General features: G+C 37.9%; 1 protein-coding gene across 1 annotated transcript in view; it reads left to right on the top strand.

The window, feature by feature from the left end:
- The window catches only part of VPS13B (vacuolar protein sorting 13 homolog B), a 476,916-nt gene that overhangs the window by 81,571 nt on the left and 369,791 nt on the right, over positions 1 to 25,554 (top strand). The window contains 3 exon segments of the mRNA XM_037379063.1: positions 2,186 to 2,380; positions 4,007 to 4,131; positions 24,463 to 24,647. Coding sequence (XP_037234960.1) covers positions 2,186 to 2,380; positions 4,007 to 4,131; positions 24,463 to 24,647 — 505 coding nt within the window.

Genomic DNA, 25,554 nt, shown 5'->3' with positions numbered 1-25,554 from the left:
TAATGGGAAGCATTATTTCCTTTCATCCCAGAATATCTCAGTGGACTGTAGTGCTTTTCACTTTATGGGCATGAGCAGATGGTATTTTTATAATGGAAGAATAGCCCCATATTTATTGTATATTTGGGGCAAACAAGTTGAATTCAAATGAACTTTTTGGTGGTGTGGTGGGTTTTTTTGTTTGTGGGTTGTGTTGTTTTTTTACTTGACGTTTCAATTTGTTTCCTGAGTGAAGCCAAGCCTATTTAAAGTAATAATAATTTTGAATTTTAGATTGAAAGTTTATATACATCAACTTACTGTCATATTTTGATACAAGTTTAAATAATTTTTTAGGTTCATAGTGTAATTTGGATTGGAAGAGATGCCTGGAGATGATTTCTAGTAGTCCAGCATCTTGCTCAAAGCAAGCCCAAGTAGAGCAGGTTGCTCTGGGACTTGTCCAGTGAAGTGCTGGATTCCCTCCAAGGACAGATAATTCCATAAAAAGCTTGCACATAGGCGTGCTTGGAATTGCCTGCATTTCAGCTTGTGTCCTTTGCCACGCGTCCCCTCACAGTATACCTTTGCCAAGAGTCTGGCTCCCTCTTCTGTGTACCCTCCCAGCAGGCAGCTGTAGATAGATAGCAGTAGGATCTCCCTTTGGCCTTCGGCAGGCTGAATGACTCCAGTTGTCTCAGTCTTTCCTGAGAGAAGACAGCTCATGTGCTCCAACCCCCTAACCACTTTGCTAGCCCTCCAACAAACTCACTGTGGTATGTCCAGAATCTTGTCTGTCTTGTACTAGATAGAGTACTTATTTTTCATCATACCCATTAAAAGTATAGTTGGATGTGTAAATTTTTGGGGTTTTGGTGTTGGGGTTTTTTTTTGGTGTGGGTGTTTTGTTTTGTTTTGGTTTTTTTTTAATGACATTATCTTCTGTCGAGATGTCTGGTATGACTGAATATGTAATAATATATGACAGTGTAAAGGTTAGGTCAGCATGAGTTTAGTATGGTGATAGTGCTTTGGAGTGATAAAAATGTAAACACATATTTTAGAGAACAAAATATTTTCACTTGATATATTCTTGTAGTGGGTTGACCTTGGCCAGTTGCCAGATACTCGCCCAGCTGCTCTTTCACTCCCCCTCCTCATCAGGATAATGGTGGTGGTGCTGGTGGGGGGGGGGGAGTAGGATGGGTCAAGATGATAACGAGGGGGAGATCACTTACCAATTACCATTATGAGCAAAACAGACTGGACTTCAGGACAATTTATTTAATATATTGTTAATTGATATAGATAGTGAGCAGCAAAACCAGGAATCAAAATAACACCTTTCCCCCGCCCCCTCTTTTTCCCAGGCTCAACTTCATTCACTCCTTCATTCCCTGGTTATTCTACCTCCCACCCTGCAACTCAGAGGGATGGAGAATGGGGGGTTGCGGTCAGTCCATGACAGTTGATCTCTGCCACTCCCTCTTTGTCACCGTTTCCCTTGCTCCAGTGTGAGTCCTTTCCACAGACTGCCGTCCTTGAGGAAAAATCTGCTCCAGTGCGGGCTGTCCACAAGGCTGCAGTGTCCTTCAGGGCATATCCCTCTGCTCCAGTGTGGGATGCTCCACGGGCTGCAGCGTGAATATCTGCTTAGGTGTGGTCACCTCCAAGGGCTGCAGGGGAATCTCTGCTCTGGTGTCTGGAGCCCCACCTCCCCCACCTTCTTCTCTGACCCTGCTGTTTGTATTGCTGTTTCTTACTCCCTGTCACCTGAGTCCTTCAGCCTGTGTAGCATTTTTGCCCTTTCTTAAGCCTGTTTCCATAGAAGTGTGACTGGCTTGGCCGAGGGACTCAGCTGTGTCCTGTGATGAGGCTGCTGTAGCACTGGCTGGAACCAACTGTGTTGGGGATGGGGCAGCCTCAGTCTCCCATCACAGAGGCCACCCCTGCTTGCCAGTACCTGGACATGGGTGCTCAAGGCAATTCTGGATAAAAAGTTTTATACGTGAACTTTAACCTTGAAGAAATTATTCTGAAAACATTTGAGGATTCGTACTACAATGACCATAAGACCATGGTATCTGGAGACAGCTTATTTTACATGTAGATTTGCTTGTATGTGTGTGGGGGTAAAAATATGTAGATACAGTAGCTAATACATCTGTAGTGTAATAATTGCATGTCTTTTCCACCTCTCTCCTAGAACTTAAGTGGACTGTTAAATGCTGCAAGCTTCCAGCCCCTGCGGCCTTTACCTTCCATCCGAATTTTGGTGGATAAGGTTAACCTGGAGTACTCAATGCCAATGTACGCCGAGCAACTGGTGCATGTGGTCAGCAACCTCAGCCAGCCATCTGACAACCTGCTTCATTACTGTTACTCACACTGCTATCTGAAGGTAAAAGAAGGCTTGAGATCTGTTTCTTACTGCAGTGTGCTGAGGAAAAGTGAATATGCCTAGGTAATCCCAAGTGTTAGCAGGTTTCTTGGGAGAAAGTTTTCAGCTTATCTAAAAGGACACAGAGTAAATAGAGTTCACAGGATGCTGTTTGGGATTGGTGCTTCTGACCTGTAATATGAGCAGAGAACTTCACATGAGGAAACTACGCAGACTGAAGCCTCAAGGTCTTTGTGGCAAGATTGAGTTAAAATAATTTGGAAAGAAACCTTTCCCCTCTTAGGATAACACTCATAGAATATGTAGGTTGCAGTGAATTACAGTTAGAAAATTGATAGGATATTATGAGATAAAAGCATCACTTCTAGTGGTATTGATAGAGCAAAGCCATGATAGTGAGGGTGTGCGATAGGAAACTGTTGCCAAATATTTTCATTGTTTTTATTATAAGAGGAAAACCTCTGAATGTTCTCCGTTAAAGACCCGTTACGTGAAAGGAGTTCTTATTGTGAGGTTGGGGGAATTTTAAAAAGCTACTGAAAAATTACTTTGAGATTATTCAATTGCCATCTGCTGAGATTTTAGTAGAACGAAAAAGTGAAATTTCAAGAGGAGTTTTAAAATAGGCCTTCCAACCTTTTAGGATGGGCTTAGGCTGTTTGAAACCTTTTGGGTGCTACTAAAATGTGAATATTTGCTACTGGTACTGTTAGCTTTGCTAAATTTTCCAGTTATCCATTTGCTTCCATGCTGTTATCTCAATAGAGGTTTAAACCACAAAATTGTTACTATCTGTGTAAAAAAAAGTCTGTCCCAGAGTTGCATGGCAAGCTTTGAGTTTTCTGGATGACATGTTTACTTTCTTTCACGTTTGAAGTGATTGGGGTGGCAATATTGCAAGTTATCTGTATGTTCTTCAGTTTGAGGGGATTTTTTTTCTCTTCAAAAAGTTTTTTAGCAGCTGTTTGATCAATGTTTTGAAAATGTGGAATTCTGAGTCTTAAACATGGAATTTTGATACTTAAAAGGTTTATTGGCTTGCTCTAATATAGGCTGCAGTGTCCTGTTACATAAATGGTGATACAGCATGTTAAAAAAATTGACTCTGCAACCATTTGTTTTCCATTGAACGGGGGAAAAATTATAAAGAATAGTTGTGATGAACCTTTCTTTAGATGTTCGTATTAAGAAAAAAGCTTTGAAGGCAAGCTTATAATTTCCTAAAACACCACTTTCTTTTTTTATTAGGCCAGTGTTATTATAATTACAAAAAGTGATTTTATTTTTTTTATGAAAGGCAATGTGTAGTCTGCAAATTTAAAGGACATAGAATAATGTATTATAGTTGATAAATTATAATTCAGCACTTTTTTTTTAAATTCATCAGAACATAGTTAACACTTATTTTTGAACGAGGGAAATATTTTTATATTTATTCCTATTGGGACATTATTTTAGATAGATTTTTCTAGTTACATTTGTGTTTTGGAGAAAAAGAATTATTTGAAAATAATATACTTTTTAATATTTATTGAGTATATTTAAAAATGTGTATATTATAAAAGTAACTTGGAAGCGATCTAATTAAGTGATAGTATACCCTTTGACCAACTTACTTTGTTTCAGATATTTGGTTTTCAAGCAGCACTGACTTCTTTGGACAATAAAGGATTGTACTGCATGCCTGTTTCAGTTATCCCCTCATTCAGTACTGCTGTTTATGGCAAGCAGATCAAGTTTCCTAAATATTGGTGAGCATTAATTACATTAATTAGTACCTTAATGTACTCAACTGCTTTTACATTTCTAATGAATGATTTCAAAATGTCAAGCGTCATATATATCCCTAAACTTCTGTGTCTCTTCTATCATATTCTACTCTTAAGTCTGTTATCATGAATAGATTTCTTTGTAAGGATGGTTGTTATTAAACATTTCGGACCCTTGTTTGGTTGAGAGAGCAGGCTATGCAAGCCCTGTAGTAAATGGCTTTCTTCTAGACCTTGTAGAATTCTGTGAACCGATTTCCATTCTTCCTTGAGTGAATAGAAAATATGAAGTTACATACTGATGGCAAGCTTGTTGTATTTAACTGAACAGTTAGCTCCTTCTGTTTTAAATGGAACCAAATAAAAAACAACAAAGGGGGGGGGGGGGAAGCAAAACACCCCAACTCCACAAAAAGGTAGCCTCTGCTAGCCACTTTTCTTTTTTCCCTGTTACTCATTACAGTAGGAGGTGTTTTTAATGTTGTGACCAGGTATTAAACTATTTATAGTTGTTCAGATTCAGATTTTAAATGCAAACACTTTTGTTCTGAAAACAATTTTGTACTTTATTATAAAATGAGCTCTACAAATTTTATTTTTAGTGACTTCAATGCCGTGGAAATTCAGTATTTAAACTTAGCTCTGCTGTTGAAACTTGTAAAGTAAATATCAGTGTGTAATTTATTAATAAATTGTATTTATAAAAACGATTTTCAAGAAAATGGGTTTTGGCAATACTTTGGGCAGGACATTAATTTTCCTTATTTGAGCAGTAGCTGTCTGCAATACTACTGTATGACTAAATCCATGCGAAGAATCTCAGATAAAATGGCAAGATAACAGGAAAACAGGTTAATGTGTTAAAATACTTTGACTTCAAACATTGTGTTGTATAGCTAATTTGTAAAATTCATTTGCTTGTGAAAGTTTAATGGTTTATAGATAAAAAAGACTACATCTAGGATTGTTCTTAGTGCTACATACAGAATATGCTAGTGTGTTTTTTCTCACAAGCTGTGATACCATGTTAAGTGTTAAGAGGTTTTTAACATAAATAGCACACCACCAGGTGGTAGCAGCCTAATTGACTTTCTCATATTTTCCATCAATAGTTCAGAAAAGTACCTACCACTTCAAATGAATTGCTGGTCTGCTGCAGCATTTTGCAAAAAAATAATAAATGTTACCATGATAACCCATAATCACCACTAATCAGTGTACTTCAGTACTCTGGTAGGATTGACAGCCTTTCCTGACATGACCTCACATTTAACACTAAGCTCTTGTTAGTGATCCTTGTTAGCAAACTCTAGAATTAGTGTTTAATGGTAATCTTAAATCTATTTACTAGCATTATAAAATGCCATGTTAGTATTGCACAATAAAATAAAATTTAGAGATGAAAAATAGTTAAAAATCTGTCTGGGAAATTCATGGTTTTCAAGCAGTAGTGCTTTCTCATGAGTGTACTGGTACTCTTCTGTGTATGCTTGTGCTTGCTGTGCTCATTCTCTTGCTTGCTTATGCTTGGTCTCTCATGCCTTTTCAGAAGCACTGTTGCATGCTTGCCATCATGCTTTAGCTCATGTGTGCGTGGTCTTGCGCTCACATTCTGTCTCTCGTGTACTGTGCTTCTCTGATGCTTTCAGTTTTGCTCACTTTCTCTCCTTTCTCTTTTTTGAAAATACATTGTATTATGATACCTGCGCAGCTGGAAAATAGAGTATGGTAGACTAATAATATAGAAAAATAAAATGAGCAGTAGTTTTGGGGAGTGGAGGCGGGGGAATGGTCCTGCCTTAAAATAGCAAGTCATCTATCAGCATTTGTTAATAGATCTTATAAGGCCAACAGTTATTGTGGTCTAGTATATTACACAATACTTTTAATACTTTTCTCCCTTATTTCTGTGATATGGTATCTTTCTAAAGCTTATTTATTTATTAACAGTGTGAAATAATTATATAAAACTAACTTATTCCAACAATTTATCTAAACTAAGCAACACCAATTTGCGGGTAATAAAGTAGAAAAACAAATGAGTACAGCAGCAGCCTGGTTAAATGAAGTGTAGTTTGAAGTGAATAAAACTCCAGATGAAACGCATCAAATAGCACTTGAACTAAATCGAAATCAGCATGAGGACTGAGGGCTTCATTGAAGTCATGCAGTGAGTGAGAATTAGTCTGGTAGGATAACCTGGTAATGTCATTAAACTTAATTTCAGTCTTCCCCCCCCCCTCAAATTATACCACCTGCTTTATTTGGATTTTTAGATTTCGCATTCCATGGTTTCTTAAAGTACACACATCTGATGCTACATGTGTTCTTCTGTTTCTTCACAGAAAATATATACTACAGACCATACCATTTAAAAACAAAGACATTTTATGAACTGTTATGGAATCCCTCAGGTAGTATGTTTTGAGTTAGCAGTGAAAATCTCAACTTTATTTCTGACATAAATCAGTAGAATAGCTTTCTTTTCTAGTTTCAATATAATAATCTCAAAATGTATACGATGTATAAAATACTGCAGTAATTATTTAAACTATTTTTTAAAACTAGCTGATAAAACTTGGTAGCATGTTCTAACAGATAAAATTTCAGCAATATCAGCCCAGTAAATAACCATAAATGTTACAAAAGTGTTGTTTTGTTTCCCTACTAGATTGATGTCTGTTTTAATTTCAGTTAATACACTTTCTTCTCAAAAGAAATATGTTCAAGCTCACTAGTTAACTTAGTCTTGGACATCTTTTAAATTGTATAGCTAATCTATTTTTATATGAAAGTAAAAACATCTGGTCTTCTGTTTTTGTCAAGCATAACAAGATGCAAAATACAATGTTAATGTCAATATTTTACAACTGCTTTACATAGTGTTGCATGCCAGATTGTAAAGCAGCTTTCAAAGCTTTCAGGAGGATGTCTAAAAACAACTGAGAATTAGCAGAATATGGTTAAAAGCCCAGAATGAATGACAAGAATGTTTATTGCTAAACAGAAATCTTGAGAGGAATTAGCTGATTTTTTTCCCGTTTTTTTTTCTTTTTGGCTACAATATCTGTGACAACAGATGAGGTAATCTAGTGTAAGACACTTCAGTGTTACAACCATCAATCACTTATAAAATATCACTTTATTTTACTTCTGAAGAATATTAAAGTAACTTTAAAAAGATAAATACTGAATACCCTTCCTTTATTTTTCCGGTATATGGATTGATAGTGAAGGGTGTCGTCTACATATTTTGAGCTAGATATTCATCCAGTTATGTGTTTTATTTTATTGCTTTTCTTCGTTTCTTGACCAGTGTTCTTTAAATTCCCTTCCTTTGACAAGCGTTCCAGTCTCTCATTTTTCTTTATCAGATCTGTGGGAAGGTTCTCACTGTCTCCACCGGTGACAGCTTTTGAGACTCTAAACACTGGTGGAATAAGGCTATAAATGAGGATGACATGAGCTATCCCTGCATCCTTTCTGTTAAGCTTCTTGGTCCAGTAGTCTGCTTTCAAGGAGTCTGTTTCCTTGATAATGAGTCTCCTCTTTCTCATTTTGAAACCAGAACGATAGCTGCTGGTTTGCTGTCTGCAAGGAAGCACCAGTATGGCCTTGACTGGTAGCTGGTTGTGTTAAATTTGAGGGTATGAATGAACCTTTTATGAATGAGTTGAGGACTGGCTGGGTAAGTTAGTATATAGGCTTTCATGGCCTGTACTTTAATTATTGAAAGTACAGAGAAGTTAATAGATTGTTCTTGAGTTGTTGTTCTGTCAGAACAAAAATCTGGAATAGAAACTTGCAAGTAGATGTAGATAGTTACTGGTAAATAAACCAACAAAAAAATCTTTGAGACTAAATGGTTATAATTTTTGTAAAGGTTCTTTCTTTTGAGCTTTTCTCTGCAGGTACCGTGTTGGGCAATAAATTTCAGCTTAAACATAGGCAATGTGCAAATCTTAGTCAAGCAGTTTGAGGAAGAATTCTTGACAAAATGATATTTGATTTGTGTTGGCACGGTGTCTCCTTCCTTCAGTGTTTTTGTTGAAGAGCTAATCATTATTGACAAAAGCTGACAAAAGGATAAAATTTTCTCTGCTTTTAAAGTCGGTCACATCTGTCATGCTGGGCACCTCAGCTTCTCAGAGATATGATGTCACTTGTTTCACTTTTGAATGCTGTGGATTACAGTCCTGACATAGCTAAAATGTGTGCCTTTACAGTACTCAAACATCACTGTAGAAATCTAGATACAGGGATCCTCACATGGAATATATATATTTTCTGTTGGCTTTGTTTTTATGAACCCTTAAGGACATTAATATAGCTGGTTTTAGTATTTCAACACAGATTTAACTGTAAAGGTAATTATTTACTATGTCTCTAGAATCTGTTACATTTACGTTACATTGGCACGATAGGTCATAACCTCCTGTTGGCTAGCTGTTATACAATAATATTGAGAAACATACTTTGCCATCAACTTGAACATTAGCATTTTGAGTTTTTTTTACCTGACTTCCTAGCTCTTATTTTGACTTTGTCACTGTGAAGTTGCCAAATGGTTGCTTTGTACACATAATTTAGTTTAAGTTTTTAAAAATTTCTAACTTGAATATTAAACATTACAAAAACTAAGGGTTCTAATGACCTTGTGTTATTGCTGTTTAGGTTTGTGTAATTTTTGTTACTGTAGAGGTGTTTGTATTTTTATACAGCTTTACTTCCATTTTCTTCTGTCATATGTCCCCTTTTACCAGGTAGACATCCTTCTGTTAAACAATCCATGTAGTGGTGTGCCATGTGACTATATTCATATTGATAGTTAATTGTTTGACTTTGTGTGTGATGCAGTAGGCTTATGATAAGCTCCTATATGACTCAAGATATGCACCTTGTCATGTCTGCTTTATGGGTCATCTTGAAAATCCTGTGTATGTTTAATGGTATCACAATGAATTGACCAAAGTGAGAACAATTTACGTTGATCCACAAGCAGTGTGGTAGATGAAGATCTGGCTTCTTGTATGGTAAGAAGCTCTTTAGCAAGGAAATAGGCTCCTGCTGACATGATCTTTACCAACAAGGTACTACTGTGATGACAGTGGGAGATTTTAGGATTTGCTGCTCACTGAAGAGAGGATTAAAAGTGTATAATGGGGGATCAGATGAATTACTTGTCTTTTGTTGTTACTTTTTTGATTGAAACATCTTTGCAGGGCTCATCCAGTGGAGTAATGCTGCTTAGAACTAGAAATCACAGTAGATTTGTGAGAGTCATGAGATGTAGCTGTCAAGCAGTTCAGCGCAGTTGTGCTAGTAAGAGGCAAGTGGACCCTGCTGGCAGGAAGCAGAGCCCAGATATCCACCAACTGCGAACATTAGATCATTAGATCATAAATCTAGGAAGTTTTCCAATAAACTGACACTTACACCTTGATTTTGGCAGCCTGTTTTATTGACTAGTCACAGTAAATCAAGAGTTATGTCAGTTTAGATTGGGTGTGGATTGTGTTTCACATGGGCAGTTGAGGGGCATGCTTGTTTCCTGGGTCAGAAGCAGAAACAGGTTGAAAACACAGGAAACTCATTTTGTGGCATTCAGTTGTGACTATTAGTTATGTCAGTAATTAGATATAACTGCCAGATGAAAATTCAGAATATCCTTCAAAACAGAAAAGATCTGAGAGTGCATGCCTGAACAGATGCCCAGGAGAGTTTCAGCCACATCAGCACCATTTGAGTCAGAGCTAGCACATGTAAAAAACTGTTCAAACTATTGAGAGATGCCAATGACATGGAGTGTGCAAAAGCAGACAGAAACAGTCATTCTCTTGGGTTCTGCAAAGGTGGTTGTGTAGAATTGCCTCAGATGTGAATAATCAATCAGTCTAGGGAGTTTGCTGGATTGCTTCAGCATTGTGCACTTCTCTGCCATAGCCTAGAAAATGCATCAAAGGACATAATACTAAATCAGATTTGTTGTTTTTCTTAATTTATTGGTAGCTGGTTTTGGTACAGCTTTGTGAGCAGTGGATTTGACACTTTCAGAAGTTTGGTTTACTGTGCATCTTTGTATTTGAGGAGTAGGTATGTCAATATATCAGAGCAAATTGTGAACAGTAATACAGGGTGGTTTAACAATTTTAACAGGAGAATGATGTTTCATTGATAACATGGTATAACTTACCTTTCATTATAAAAGTTAAAGTAGGCTATGCTTGTGTATAAGGATGAAGATGCTTTAGAAAGTGTTCTACACAGTTCCTTATCTGCAATGATATTAACATATCAAGTTGCAACACAAACATTTTGGGGCGCTTCTTAAATATACCCTTCTGGAAGGAGCTGTTGTCAGTCACCAATAACAAATCTCTGTCCAAGAGGGGTTTTGCATTTTGAGTACATGACTTGCAGCTTGATTGGTGTGACTACAAATTAGCTTCAGTTGGAAACCTCTAGTTTAATTTTTTTTAATCAGGTCCAGATCTAATGTTACTGCTTCTCAGCAGATGTGGCAGTCAGCATTCAGCAGATCTGTTAAAAGTGCACTTTTAATCAATGTAAATTGGAAGCAGTTGTATTTTTTGTAGTATTGTCCATGAGGAGGAAATTCAGCAGAGTTGACAGTGAAGGGTGGTCATCTGTAATGTTTCCAGTGTAGTTATTTAGACTAATGAATTGTCAAGGCTCTTCAGTGAAATTAAGCCTATTAACTAATATCTGTCCAGGGAAAGTGATTGCACGTGGTGAATACTTTTTCCTGGTTGTTTTAACTGTTGCCATCAGTATTTGCTGTCATTTGTACTAGAAACAAGCAAAGGGTATTTATTTTAAAATGTGTAGGACTTTCAGGGTTAAAGCTACATTTTGCTTTATTTGAGACTGGTGGAAATGTATGAAAAACTTACTGTCTTAAAGCTGAAGTGCTGTTAGGCAACATAAATACTAAAGAAAATTTGAATCCCTAATATATATCCCTTTTGTATTGAATGTATTTGGAAATTGTTTCTCTTACTTAGTGTTACCACTGTCTGTAGAAAATACCTGGTTAGGGTTTCAGCGATATCCTCAGTTAGGAGGCTTTACCCGTGTAAACCCTGGGCCTGAAAGATCGACTGGTGGCCATTCTTCACAGAGAGGGTTTGTCCTTTATTTCTCCTGCATTTTACCTGCAACTGATGCCTTTTTTTTTTTTTTTTTGGCCATTTTAAATGTATCTGTGAATCACACAGAGAAATATGGGTTCTGAGCTGGCATCCATCTATCCTACTAAACAAAACATTCAAGAAATCAGTCTGTGGCCTTGAGACCTGGTTGCCTCTTGTGGCTCACATGCCTACCTGTAGCTTTTGTAACTTTCCACTCCCCAAAGGGGGTTAGGAATTAAGGCTAAGAAGCTTGTGGGAAGAGTCCAGACTGGGGACAGCTTCTGGCATGCTTGGTCCGTCCCTTCAGCATTGTTTGAGAAAGTGCCAGCTGCCATGACCTGAGACTGGCAGGGAGCAAGCCAACAGGTAAACAGTATGCACAGCCCCAGTCTGTTACTGGAGCCGACACTTGGCCTTCCTTAGGTGGCAAATAAGCAAGTAACTTGCTTGCAACTTGCACCCTGAAACTGAAGGGCACCTGTTTGTGGCATCTCCATTCAGTCCAATATTTTAGTTCAGATACTTCTTTTTTCTGATGCAGACGAGCACCTTCTTACCTCTCTGACCTTTGTGGTCTAGATATAAAAAAAATCCCAGAATTTCAAACAACCTTTTTTTCTCTTGCTGTAAGTGCATTGTCTTCCACCAGAAGATTTTATCTATTCATGAAACAAAACAAGTAGTATGCTAAAGTATTTTCTAGAAGAAATTCACAGAAAACCTCAGCCTAACCAACTTACCTTTCTGGACAAAGTTTCTCATTCAGATAAGCTGTTAGTGTTTACTTGAAGTTGGGGTTGTGTTTGGCTCTTGCATCTTCAGCAGGGAGTTTGACACTGTGTTAGTTCCTGAGAAGATCTTTGGACTTTCCAGAGAGGAAACAAAATGGGATTTTTGTGCTTCTTTCAGTGAGTTGTGGACCATCTTCTAACAACTTTGCAGCTGTTAATAATTGCCAGGAAAAAGAATGTTTAGGCAAGTTTATCTACATTTGGTCACTTTTTTTCCTGTTTCACACAATTTTCATGGGAGTACTTAGAGGTGAGTTAAGACAATGTATTCAAAAAAGGTATATGTGAGAAATTTGCAAAGAGGGCAGTAAAGAGGGTGGTGCGCTTTAGTGTGTGTATGAGTTAGATATGAGTATTTTCTTTCTGTTTCCATTATCATCGTTTCATTCCACAACGATCTTCCTTTTAATGCTCTAAATATAATTTTATTTTTCCTGACCCCTACTTTAAGTTTCCAAGCACTTTGAAGGAAGTTAGTCATACAGCTTCTTCTCCTCACACGTGCCTTGAGTTTCTTCTGTTCTTACATTCTTCCCATTTTCCAAGCATTTTTTTGGGAATACTCTAAAAATACTTCTTTTCATTTGCGTTTTTGTTTCTTGTTTTCTTGGTGTCTCTTCTCCATCCTTCTGCCATAATCTCAAATCTATTAATTCCACTGTATTGGTTTTTTTCTTCCTTTTTCCTCTTGCCGTTTGAAACCTGAGAAAAGATAATTCTGTGGGCATTTTAGTGCCGCTTTCCTTCTTAAATGACACTGTCAGCTTTTGTCACTTTGTCTTCTGTTTCTACAAGGGTTGGGAGAGTACTCTGCAAGTTACTTAGCTTATTGTGAGATGGCAAAGTCTGTGGATCTGCCCTTGTGACTGTTCCTGCTGGAAGCAGTTCCTCTTCCTTGCTCCCCAGAAAGAAGCTCCTGTCTCCTATCTCGGTTAGGCTTTACAAGCCACTGTTCCTAACTTTCAATGCTGGCTAATATCCTTGCTTTAGGCAATATCTTTAGAGGAGAAAAGAACAGAGCCTCTGTTCACCTGCATTCTTGAGTCCCTTGCTTCTGTGCTGTTTGGAGAAGGGTCAGACTTCTGGGATAGCGACTTCTCCTCTGCATAAAATACAGCTCTAAACTCAAGTTTTTTTCTCCTACAGGATAGGGTCACATTTGGTCAGCTGTGCTGTAGAAAGGTTCTCACCATAGACAGAGCCTATGATCTGGGCTGCTTTCTCATAAATGTGTGTGTAATTTTTGAACATGTTTGATAATTTCTGAGGTGTTTTAAGAAATAACAAAGAGGAAAGTCATTGCAAATTTGGGGTAGGAAAAGAGTTTGGTATTTAAAATAGAATGGAATAGACCATGAAATGAAATATCTGCAGATTTTGAAATGAATTTATTACAAGATAACTGATTTGTATTTAAGATGCTAAATTTTGCAGCTCTGCTGGGAATAAGAAAGGTAACTTGACAGTAACTTTAAAACCTTACTCATTTTGTTATTAAAGGTTATATTAGATAGAAATCTATATAAAAAAATATCCTTATTTGTGCTCCTAGTAATTCAATAGAATTCTTTTCTATAAAATCAAATCCTATATCCTACAAAAATATCTTGTATTAGCTGCTGAATTGACTGTGTCAGTTTCCCTCAGACTGACAGGACAGTTTCTGAGAGCTGCTGCTTGTAATTCTGACAGCTTGAAAAGGTGATGGAAGTAGTTGCTGTTCTCAGGGCTGCTGTAGTCATGACTCTTGCTCCCTGGTAACACCAGGTTAAGCATGGATCTCCTTGCCAAGTGGAAGCATCCTTTGTGTCCTATTCCTGGTTTGCGGCATCATGTTCAGTAGATGACTGCGTTTGTCAGTGCAGCTCTCTTCACTGAGCACCAGCCTGTTTCTGAGCCCTCCTGGCTCCCTGTTTTACCTGCTAATGGCAACCAAATGGCTCGGTGTGGCAGATTTAGAGGATTGATTTAATGGCTGTTGCTGCTCTTTCTGGGAGCGTGTGAAGGGGGAAGGAGGGAGAAGATGAGGTTGCTTCTCTGGAGAGTGAAGCAGGCTGTCCTGTGGGAAGGCAGTTCTCCAAACACCGTTCCACCCCTGTGGCTATGGAGATTGGATTACACTGGTATGCAAAGCAATGATACTGGATTTAAAAAAGCTACAAAATAATGTAACACTTGTTTTGTTTTAATAAAATAAACGCAGATCTCTGCTCTTCAGAAGCTTATGGCCGCTGACAACCTTTACATGGTTAACTCTGGTGGTTTTGGTGGTCTTGCTCATCTGCAGCTGTTCAGTTACAGCATCTCCAAGTTCCAGCTGGTTCCTCATCACACACACACCTCCATCCCTCCCCACTCCCAGGAAACTATCTTTTACCAGGAGGTAAATGATAATGATCTAATTCATTTTGACCTTGCTGCTTTCCAAAGCAGGAGCTAGTTCTCCTGAAAAGATGTAAGGCACAACTCAAATAGTAGATGGAAAAGTGCTCTGCTTCTGGTACGATTCCCTCTGTTCTACCTTCATCGAGCTAGTGGTTCTGTTTAGAAAGTCCTTGCTTCCTCCCCGACTCCTTTCTGGGTTCTTATTTTTGGTGGTGATGGTTTGTTTTTTTTAGTACGTTTTGACCTTTAGTCACTGTTATGAGTATCTATTATTTTTTCTCATGGTCCTTATATTTGGATCTCATTGAACATAATGCAGCTAAATGTCATAGCCCTTCCCTCGTCCCCACTAATATCCACAACCAATGACAATAAGATTCTTAGATCAAAGTAAAAAAGTTACAGACCTTCTCACAGAAATAAAGAATGGATGTTTAAAGTGTAAGAAAGAACAAAAGTCCTGAATTGTTATTAACTGCATTCCATGAAGAGAGTTTCTTATCCCTTGTTTTCTGATTTACCCCGTACATCTTGTGGAGTTCTGAAGATGCAGTTCTTCAAAGATACAACTTAATGCACAGAAATCAGTTGGTTGATGATGATTGTAAAGCTAATCATATATATTAAGCACATAAAGAAGACTGATTACTATTGTAATCACCTTAGAGCAGAAAACTTGGAAGTTTATTCTTTTATAGATTGCTCATATGACTTCAATGACTCTTTCTGGAGACAAGTATTGACTAGCGATTAGAAATTTTTTTTTTTTTTTCTCCAAAGGAAGAAGTAGCAATTAGTGACAGACCTCTACTTGCAATTTGATGGGAGTTCAGCATTTGTCCCATTGTTGAGCTTTTTCAAAGCCAGTAAGCTGAATTTGATCTGAACATCCTAAGTGTTTCTCTAATGTAGCTGCAGGTTTAACATTTTCCTTTAATATAGTTTCAGCAGCCTTCTTAGTTTATCATGTGTCCAAAAATAAGACTGAAAACCCAACCCCTTGTTGAATTATCCTTTGTTGGTATCAAATTTTTGTTCAAATCTGTCACATTTTGAGGCACTGACTTAAGTGGAGATAGTCTGCTCTCTTGCCTTCTTTCTTAAACTTTTAATTCAGTGGACAGAAAGACTCATGCTTGGTGTGACTAGATTAAAGCTGATGGAATTTAGGACTTTCCTACCCTCACGTTCCAGGTCTTCAGCGTTTTTTGCGGCTTTTGGCATTTTTCTCTTGGTGCCTCACAGCAGATAAAGTTACAATAACGATCCCGCTCGGGTCTCACTGTTTCTCACTTCCTTGTTGCTTAACAAACCAGTGTTATTACTTGCATGTAACAATGATTCTTTTTTAATCTAATGATCATAACTTTTGATATCCAGGTATAATGAACCAACCTAAATGATTTTAAAAACAATCCAAGTTTAGAGCTCTTAATATATGTGTCTGGAGTCTTGCATTCTTTGCTTCACAGGGGTTTTTTTACAAGGTTTCTTCCTTTTAGATATTTGCATGATTTTTTTTTAATAAATTTTCTTTCGTTCTTGGAATAATGCATTATTATTTTTTACTTTGCTGTAATGCTATATTTTATTGTTCCATTAAAACACACTCTGTACTGAGAATTGAGAATGGGTAATCTCTGTTCATGTTCGAAGACATACTGAAGCTTGTACTTTGTCTGCATTGTTTTGTTTTTGCAATTGGTTCAAGGAAATCTGTGTTTTTTCTGAAGTTCACATATGAATTAACATTTAACAAACACTTTTAATCACTGACAATTTTCATTCCAGAACTGATGTTAAAAAATAATATGCAGTAGTCAGTTTTGAAATGATCGTGTTGTTCCCTTCTAATTCCCTATCTAAAATCTTCAGAAAGAAAAAGTTAATTATTTTTAGATCATTGAAAACAAGAAAAAGTTGTTGAATATGAAGTTTATTGTTTTCCCACTTGTAGTAAACTGTGTGATTAGCAGTGTTTCCTACAAATAAGAGGCAAAAGCAGCTGAAGCTGCTGAAAATTCACATGTGTAAAAGATGACATAAGATGTCAGGCAGCCTTTAGTGAAGTCTGTAGAAGAGCGGGAGATGTTTAGAAGACATCAGTCTTGGAGGTGTTTTTGGAATGAAGTGTTCCAAAGAGGGTTTAATTACTATTTTTTATAATAATTAACTTAGTCCTCTAGCACAAATAACCATATGTTGTTGCCTGAAGACTAAAAATTGTGTTAGCATGTGCAGATGTGTGAGATGACTTTTAAAATTGTGAGTAGTTGTGACTGAAGTCTTGCATTTAAAAAATATTAATTTGAAGACACTAGTGGTTAACTTCCTTTCCTTTTCTTCATCTCCTGGCATGCTGCTTTCAGAGTTTTGATACTTGTCATTAAGTAGTTAGACATTGTTTCCCTTACCTAGTAATAGTTGCTTTAAATGTTAAGAAAAAGGATCAAAATAGTTACTTTCTTTAAGTTGATAAGATCAGATAAATAGAAATATGGGTATGTTGTAGATACATAGATGAAGCCTTTGTTTGTGTCAAATATAAAACCAGCATACATTTTCTGTTTGCCTTAGAGGAAAGGTGTGCAAATGCTGAATGAAATTATTTAGGCACATAAATTACATTCAGGTTCTTCGAAGGCACAGTTGCTAGGTTCTAGTAGCAGGTTACTGGTTTTGTTATTTTGGAAAAAATGAACTAATCGTATTTTACTGTACAGGATATGAGTAATAACAAAAATTAAATTTTTGGAAACGTTTTGCAGGTTCCAGCTTTGCAGTTGGGGACTCTCTATAAACCTCTGGACCCAGCTGTTCACCACTATATTCTTTCAATCACTCTGAGGTGTTGATTTTAAAAGAATGAGTTGTGTTACTAAAGTCTACAAACTGAAAATATTTCATAGCAGGCCAGTGAACTTACATGGATTGGTTATATTGGTGCCTACGCACCGTGTATAATAAGGACCAATTCCTGTTTTCATTCAAAAACAGCAAAGAAAACTATTTTATTTAATGGTATGCCAGATTTATCAAAATATTTCAGCAAGTCTGTATTACAGTTTGTCAGCAAACTGGGTACAACCAAAGAGTATTTAAAAATCATTTAATTAGGACAGATTCATTTTCACTCCATGCCACTACACAGCAAGACTTGCTTGTTCATATTTCCTTAAATTTATTCTGGATCTTGTCCAAGTTCAGCTTTAATGAGTAGCCTATCCTGCTAGTTAGGTTAGGATTTATTTTCCCCTAGAGAAGAGTGTTAGAATTGGTAGTTTTTTAACCTGTTCAGTTAAATGAACATATGTTCAGAACTGCATCTTAACTCTTGAGTGTAAAGATTTGAGAAATAATTATTTCTGTTGTTGTTACAGTTTTAAAGTGCAGTTTAAATAGTGGTTTTAGACTCCAGCTATGTGCCATAACTGTTTTAATATGGTGATGAGTTTTGGTGTGAAGTCACATTCAGTTGCTTAATACAAATTTAATGATACAATATAGAAACACAGGTCTGACTTGGTTTACTGAAAAAAATCATTTGTACTTGTATTTTCACTTATTGCTTTGAATATATCTCTTGGGTCATAAAACTTGGTTAAATATAGCTCAGTACCTTATTAATGATGGATTTTCTGTATTAACAGGTGCAGTTTGGTAGCAAACTTGTATTTTAAGTTCTTCTAAACGCATTATTTGTGTTTCAAAACTATTATAATAAATCCTGAATTATAAATGTACTTTCATCACTAGCCAGGTCTAGTTAAAATTTTGTTTAAGCAACATTTGCTGCACACATGTTACAATACTTCCCCTGCCTTGATTTTTTTCTATAATAAAGGATTTATTTTCTTCAACTTCCCGTCCCTCCAAAGTTATCTCAATAGGACTAGTAGACTTTATTGTTATAGGATTGTTAAAGTACAATAAGAGTAGAATTTGCATATGTTAAAAAAAAATATCCATACACTGTTATTACCCATCAGGGAGTATTTTTATGTGAATCTTTTAAGTTTCAAATTTAGCATAGTTCAGTACAGTAGCTGTAATACGCATTAAATGAGTAGTCAAACTTTTCAAGTGGTATCTTTTCCACTGTCATATTGCATGCTGTGATTGTTAAAGCTCTTTACAGACACCCCCCCACCCCCCCCACCCCCCTTGAAGTACATGAATTTGCTAATATAAATGTGTTATTTTAGGTGGAATTATTTGTGGAGTTATATTTGTCCTGAATTTTGCTGTAAAAGGTTTTCCATCTTCTTTCTTCCTTCCTTCCCCATTTTACATTAGGGAACTTGACTTTTTGAAATATTCAGGCACTTTTTACTGAAATACTTAGTTTTAATCCTGCAAATTAATATTCAGAAATAAGAGGGAAAGGTAGATGATGTAAGTTATCTGAAAGGGTAACAAAAAAGAAAAAACAGAAAGGAAAAATGTTACAGTGTACTTCTGTAATGAGTTAAATAATAAAAGGTCTCAATACATGACTTGGAAAAAAAGGAATACTAGGGAACATTCTGATTGATATCACCATGCATTCCATTTCTTTCCATGTAATGCCTGCAAAAGCTTTGCTAATATGCATGTCTAGTTTTCCAACTTCAGTTCTGCATAAAAGTGGTTTGTGTTGTTTAATCTTGAGTTTTAAAATATTTTTTTGATTTATTGTGTATATAGTATTTTGTTTTACAGGGGTGGATTTTCCCAAGTACAGAACCACTTTATATACTCCTTCAGTTACAGAACTAAAGTGCACCTTTTCTGTTTACATTGATAAATTACAGAGCTTGGACTTACACTCTAGGGAATTCTTAGAAAGCAAGTTCAAATTCTAACTTGGGACCAGCATTAGAAAAGGCCATGGTGTTGCAGTCCCTCCTGTGCTTTTCATGGAACCCAGAGCTTTTCTTCTAGTGACTATATGAATATATACACATTTATGTGGAGGAATGTCTGTGTATCTGAGGAGCTGAAATGGGAGATACGTTTTAGCTAATTGTGTCCACAAGAGAGTGATCTTCATGTGATCTCTTGTGCATGTTGTGTGCTAGAAATTGTCAGAACATGTTCCAGCCTGTTAGTTCCTTTTGGCTGTCTGTGTGAGTGAGAGTATTTTTTTTTTTTTTTTAATTATTTTATTTTTTCTCTCCAACCAGGCAGCATCTTTCCCTGTTTGCCTGACTTAATACTGGTATTATTTTCAGCTTTTGTTTTGTCTCTCGTTAAAGTAGTTCTAATTTTCTAAGTAGCTTATGTTTGGAAGTGTAGACAAAAAAATTTTTAACTGGCTTTCTGGCATCGACAGATTTCAAATGTGTTCAGATGCATTCTTTCTCATATGGCCACATGTTGTTTGTACTTCTTGGGGCGTATGTTACATTGTCAAGAAAGGTGTGTAGTGTCTTTGAACCTCAAACTGAGAAACAGGAAGAGCTTCAGGAGTTTTGTACAGATACTTCTTTCCCCTGTGGTGACCTACTGTGCTACAGTCGATAGAGTAGTGATCTTGGGCAGCAAAACCGGCACGTAGTCTGCTCCTGTACACTAGAAACGTGTTTGCATGGCTGTCAGCAGTAATGGCAGGTAGGAGATGCTTAGTTCCCCCAAACAGGACAAACACAATTTTTCTTGTTCTCAGTTTGGTGTCAGTGACTGCTATTAAAAAACCTCACACCAAACAACAAACCAACAAGGCTAATAGAGGATTTCCTCTGAAAAGGCCTCTACTGTGTTTTGATTTTTCCTAGCCACAGGGGCTGTACCAATCCAAAGTATGATATATCCAAACTTCAAAGACTGATAGTGTCATTCAGACAGTAAACTTTTTTTTTTGTCCTTCCATTCTGAAGGAAATATCTACTACCAGATACAAGGCTGAGTTCTCTCATATAATCACAAAATGTTTTTCCTTCATCCATGTCTTTTCTGCAAATGGCATTTGAATCTAGCAGCACAGATTGTCATTAGCTTCAAATGAGTTGCAATTCAGAGGTAGTCTTGTTTCTGGATTCCTCTCCCTTCTCAACATTTCTGAGACAGGTAATCCTGATTTCAGGTTTTGAGGTTGAAAAGCCTTGGTCTAAGGAATACTGATTACTTTTACAGAAGGCTACAACATCTGGTTTTGTTTGTTCGGTGTCCTCCATCTGTGTTTACATCCATTTTCAGAGAATGTTTCATGAGTATCTTCTTTAATAGGAGTCAGTTTTTCTTTTATTCCCTTGGTTTTATTTTTAGTAAGGAGCAATGGAATTGGCTTTTGTGGATGGGCTTTATCTGTGAAACTTTGATCTATGGTATAGACATCCACAGTTGAGGTAATTATCATAATCTCCCTTAATAGGCAGTGGGCAGAAATGGTGACCTACAGAAAGCAGTTCATTTAATTTTCAGGTCTAGAATGAATGGATCTCTGTTATATATATAAATATGCAGTGCTCTATTCTTTCCATGTACCTTAAAAGGGTCTATACAGCCATCTGGGATATGGATGTTTGTTTATACTGTAGATATCTTAACACTTGATGAGATAAATTAAGTACCTCGGTCTACTCAGGCCCCTGAGCTGGGAGGCAGGGATGAGGAGCAGAACGAAGTCCCCATAGTCCAGGAGAAAACGGTCAGTGACCTGCTGCTCCACTTGGACACACACAAGTCTATGGGGCCACGTGGGATCCACCCAAGGGTGCTGAGGGAGCTGGCAGAGGAGCTCACCAAGCTGCTTTCCATCATCTGTCAACAGTCCTGGGTGACTGGAGAAGATGGGAGGTCAGCCAACATGATGCCTATCTAGAAGAAGGGCAGGAAGGAGGATCCAGGGAGCTACAGGCCTGTCAGCCTGACCCCAGTGCTGGGGAAGGTTGTGAAGCAGATCATTCTGAGCTTGTGCATGTACAGCTACGGATCAGGCCCAGCCAACATGGGGTTTTGAAAGGCAGGTCCTGCTGTACTAACCTGAACTCCTCCTGTGACCAGGTCTTGCACTTAGTGGATGAGGGAAAGGCTGTGGTTATCTACCTGGACTTTACTGAAGCCTTTGACACTGACTCCTAAAGCATTCTCCTGGAGAAACTGGCTCCTCGTGGCTTCTATGGGTGCACTCTATGCTGGGTAAAAAGCTGGCTGGACAGCTAAGCCCGAAGAGTGGTGGTGAATGGAGTAACATCCAGCCAGTGGCTGGTCACAAGTGCCATTCCCCAGGGATCAGTGCTGGGGCCAGTCCTGTTTAATATCTTTATCGATGATCTGAACAAGGGCACCCGCAGTAAGTTTGCAGGTGACGCCAAGCTGGGGAGAGTGTTGCTCTGCTGTTGGGCAGGAGGCTCTGCAGAGGGATCTGGGCAGGCTGGACCGATGGGCCGAGCCCAGTTGTAGGAGGTTCAACCAGGCTCAGTGCCGGGCCCTGCCCTTGGGTCACAGCAGCCCCAGGCAGCGCTGCAGGCTGGGGCAGAGCGGCTGGGAAGCTGCCTGGGGGAAAAGGGCCTGGGGGAGCTGGCTGACGGCCGGCTGGGCATGAGCCAGCAGTGTGCCCGGGGGGGCAAGGGGGCCCACAGCATCCTGGCCTGTATCAGAGAGTGTGGCCAGCAGGACCAGGGCAGTGATCGTCCCCCTGTACTCAGCACTAATGAGGCCGCCCCTCGAATGCTGGGTTCCCTTTTGGGCCCCTCGCTTCAGGAGGGACATTGAGGTGCTGGAGCGTGTCCAGAGAAGGGCGACAGAGCTGGTGAAGGGTCTGGAGCACAGGTCTTGTGAGGAGCAGCTGAAGGAGCTGGGGTTGTTTAGCCTGGAGAGGCGGAGGCTCAGGGGAGACCTTGTTGCTCTCTGCAGCTGCCTTGAGAGGAGGCTGTAGGCAGGTGGGGGTCGGTCTCTTCTCCCAGATAGCAAGTGACAGGACAAGAGGAAATGGCCTCAAGTTACACCAGAGGAGTTTCAGATTGGATATTAGGAAAACATTCTTCACTGAAAGGGTGGTCAAGCAGTGGAACAGGCTACCCATGGAGGTGGTGGAATCGCCATCCCTGGAGAAGTTTAAAAAATGCATAGATGTGGTGATTAGGGACATGGTTTAGTGACGGACATGGCAATGCTGGGTTAATGGTTGGACATGATGATCTTAATGGTCTTTTCTAACCTAAATGAGTCTTTGATTCTTATTCCTCTTGATCCAGAGAAAATGGTTTTCAGTTAGGTGTTTGCTGGTACTAACAAGGAATTGAGGGAGGAGATCTGTTTGTGACTTAAGGTGGATGCTTTTATGTGTAAATCCAAATTCAAGTGATGACATGACCTTGGGGTTTACTACTTGTCAACATGGTAGTTGATACATGTCTTCTGATGTTCAGTGTCTGTGTTTCCAAGCCATGTTTCATATGTCACACAGTCCTTATCCAGCGCTTACAGGCCAAAAGTGTTAGCAGCAGAATATTTGCCTATTTTTCTTCTATATCATGATGATCATGGGTCTGAGAAGTGGTGAAACATTTTTTTTCTTCACAGTTTGCTTGGTGAAGGGCTACTCTCCTAATCAGGTGCTGAATATGCAATGAAGTCTGCTACTTGTTGCCAGAGTTTTGTGTCACTTCATGCTTTTACAGATTTTTAGAGTTTGAGCATCAAGAATGGCTCGTTTCTGACTTCATGGAGCCTCCTGCAGAGTCGCTACTGCAAGAATGATCTGATGTGTGTTAGGTCATATGGCTGTAAGCATTTTCTTGCGGAGCCGAATAGGAGATGTGGTGTCCTCTTGACTGCTTGTGACAGATTCTTGGAAGGCTTCGATTTTGTGGATCTAAAGAGCCATTCACTGTATGCAAGGGAATGTGTTTACATTGTCAGTGTCTCATACGTGTTGGTAAAGGATGCTTTTTTTCTGGGGTAGGGGATTTTGCTTTCCCTTATTTGAGGTTTTGATTCCCTATGGAACATTAACCTACTATTTTTAATTTTCATGTGGATTTAGGCTTCTCCCTAAAATCTTCTCATGGAGGAGGTTCTCCAGAATGAGAATGAACTAATCTGTGCACCAGTGATTAAATTTTGTGGACATTAGGGAAAATAATGCTAAATAGCACAAAATACACATTTCGGTGATGGAATAGGAGTCAATTAGGGCAGGAATAATAATGTTATAAGCATGCTGCAGGAAGAGGCTCAAAATGATTAATAATCTTTGCAGTTTTTGTTGAATGTAGCAAATGAAACTGTTGCTTAATTTTAGGCATTAGTATTTATAGTAGGAAGCAAAAGTAACTTGCTGACTTCACTACAGTTGTGGGTAGAGCCTTTGTGTTGATAGTGGGCTGTATTGTCACAGAATTTATTTCCAAAGAGAATGTCCTTTACCTTGTAGTACTCTCCCTTGCCTCTCCCCACGTGTTCCTGCTCCCTAATTATAAGGCAAAAGGCACTGAAAAATATTAGAATCACTTAGTGAGGTCAATGTCAGCCAACTATGGAATATTATGAGAAATGTGGAGGTCTTTGTATTTGGTTGTATGGATATTGTCTTTATGTTTTATTGGATCACTAGACATATCTCAATTAGTGATTCATTGTAAGGTTTTAAATAAAAAAAATTCAGAAAATTCCACTTCTGAACGGATTTCTTCTGTGTTTTTAAAAACTGCACAATTTTATGAGTAGCTCTTATTTTGGTGGGAGCACTTGGGATTGCTTTTATTAAATATTTTAAAACCAAGAGATAATTAGATTAAAGTACATCACTTTTCCTGTCATGTTTTGGAAGGAGATGTAAAGTTAAATCTTTTAACAGAAGTCGTATTTTGGGTGAATTTCAGTCTAAGTAGAATTAGCTCCTGCAAGAGGAAACTGAAGACACACAGTTCCAATCTTACAAACTACCAGTTGATAGTCTGGTATTCTGTGTCTAAGTTTTTAAATTGTTGTTGTTATACACCAAAATAATGATTTTTTTTTCTTTTTTCTTTTTTCTTTTCTCTCAATATTTTAAACAGGACCAAGCGAGCTCATGTCCCACTAACAGAATGCATATTTGAGCTTCCTAATTTAACAATTCAAGCAACTAGAGCTCAAACCCTTTTACTTCAAACTATTTATCAGAGCTGGTGTCATCCTGTTGGAAATGTCAGTTCGGTGGTGGTAAATGAAGCTTTACTGAATGAGGTTTTCCAAACTTCAGGTAAATATGTGATGCTTTTGGTTAAGTATGTATTATGGTAGAGAGTACCGCTAGTGAATTTGCGCACAACTATATACTTTAAATCCAGGTTTTTACTTAGAGTAGTTAACAGACAGAATGTTTTTTGTGTGTATATGGGTATTTATAGCTTATCCAGGATGTAAGCTAAGCCACCAAGCTTCACTCCTTGGCACCAATTTCTGGATGCATTTAATTTTCCCATACAGGATAATTTTTCCATGCTTCCCTCATCTGAAACATCCACCCTTGCTCCCTTATATGGTGTAATGTTGTAATTTAAGATCATTCAGAGGTGAAGCTGGATTATTAAGGGCTTTATTAATGGCATAGAATGAATTTTTTTAAGGGGCTGCAGATGTTTCTCATCCAGTTTCATAAATAAACGTTACTTAATGTTGTGAAACTGCTGAAGATACGTAGGTCTCCATGATGATGATAGAAGTAATGAAGTTGGTTACCTACCATCCTTTGGCAAAACACCCATGGATTTTGAAAGTATAAGGATTTTGATCAGCTGAGAGACCACAGTCTTCAAGTGCATAAATGTCATCCAGGAGAAAATAATATTTTTCTTCATATTTCTGTGCAGGCTAGAATGATTTAGATCCACTATCGTTTATCTGTTGTGTATAAACACATAAGAATAATTGAGATATTTTGGAATCTCCATCATTACCAGTCTTAACAGAGACATGTGAGGAGAATCATTCATATGTAGTAAATCATAACTTGAAATAGAATGGTAGATTAGACTGCCACTGTAAGTCTTTCAGTCCTGTTTTTCTCAGTCCTATTTTCCTTTTTCAGTCCTGTAGGTGTTTTTAAAGTTGAGTCTATGTTGATCTGGTGGTGCAAAAGAACTGTTATATTTTCAGATGTGTGACCC

The sequence above is a fragment of the Falco rusticolus genome, chromosome 3 (assembly GCF_015220075.1).
Source record: "Falco rusticolus isolate bFalRus1 chromosome 3, bFalRus1.pri, whole genome shotgun sequence".
NCBI classification, from domain to species: domain Eukaryota; kingdom Metazoa; phylum Chordata; class Aves; order Falconiformes; family Falconidae; genus Falco; species Falco rusticolus.
Note: the sequence above shows the minus strand (reverse complement) of the source record. Positions and strands in the feature narration are given on the sequence as shown.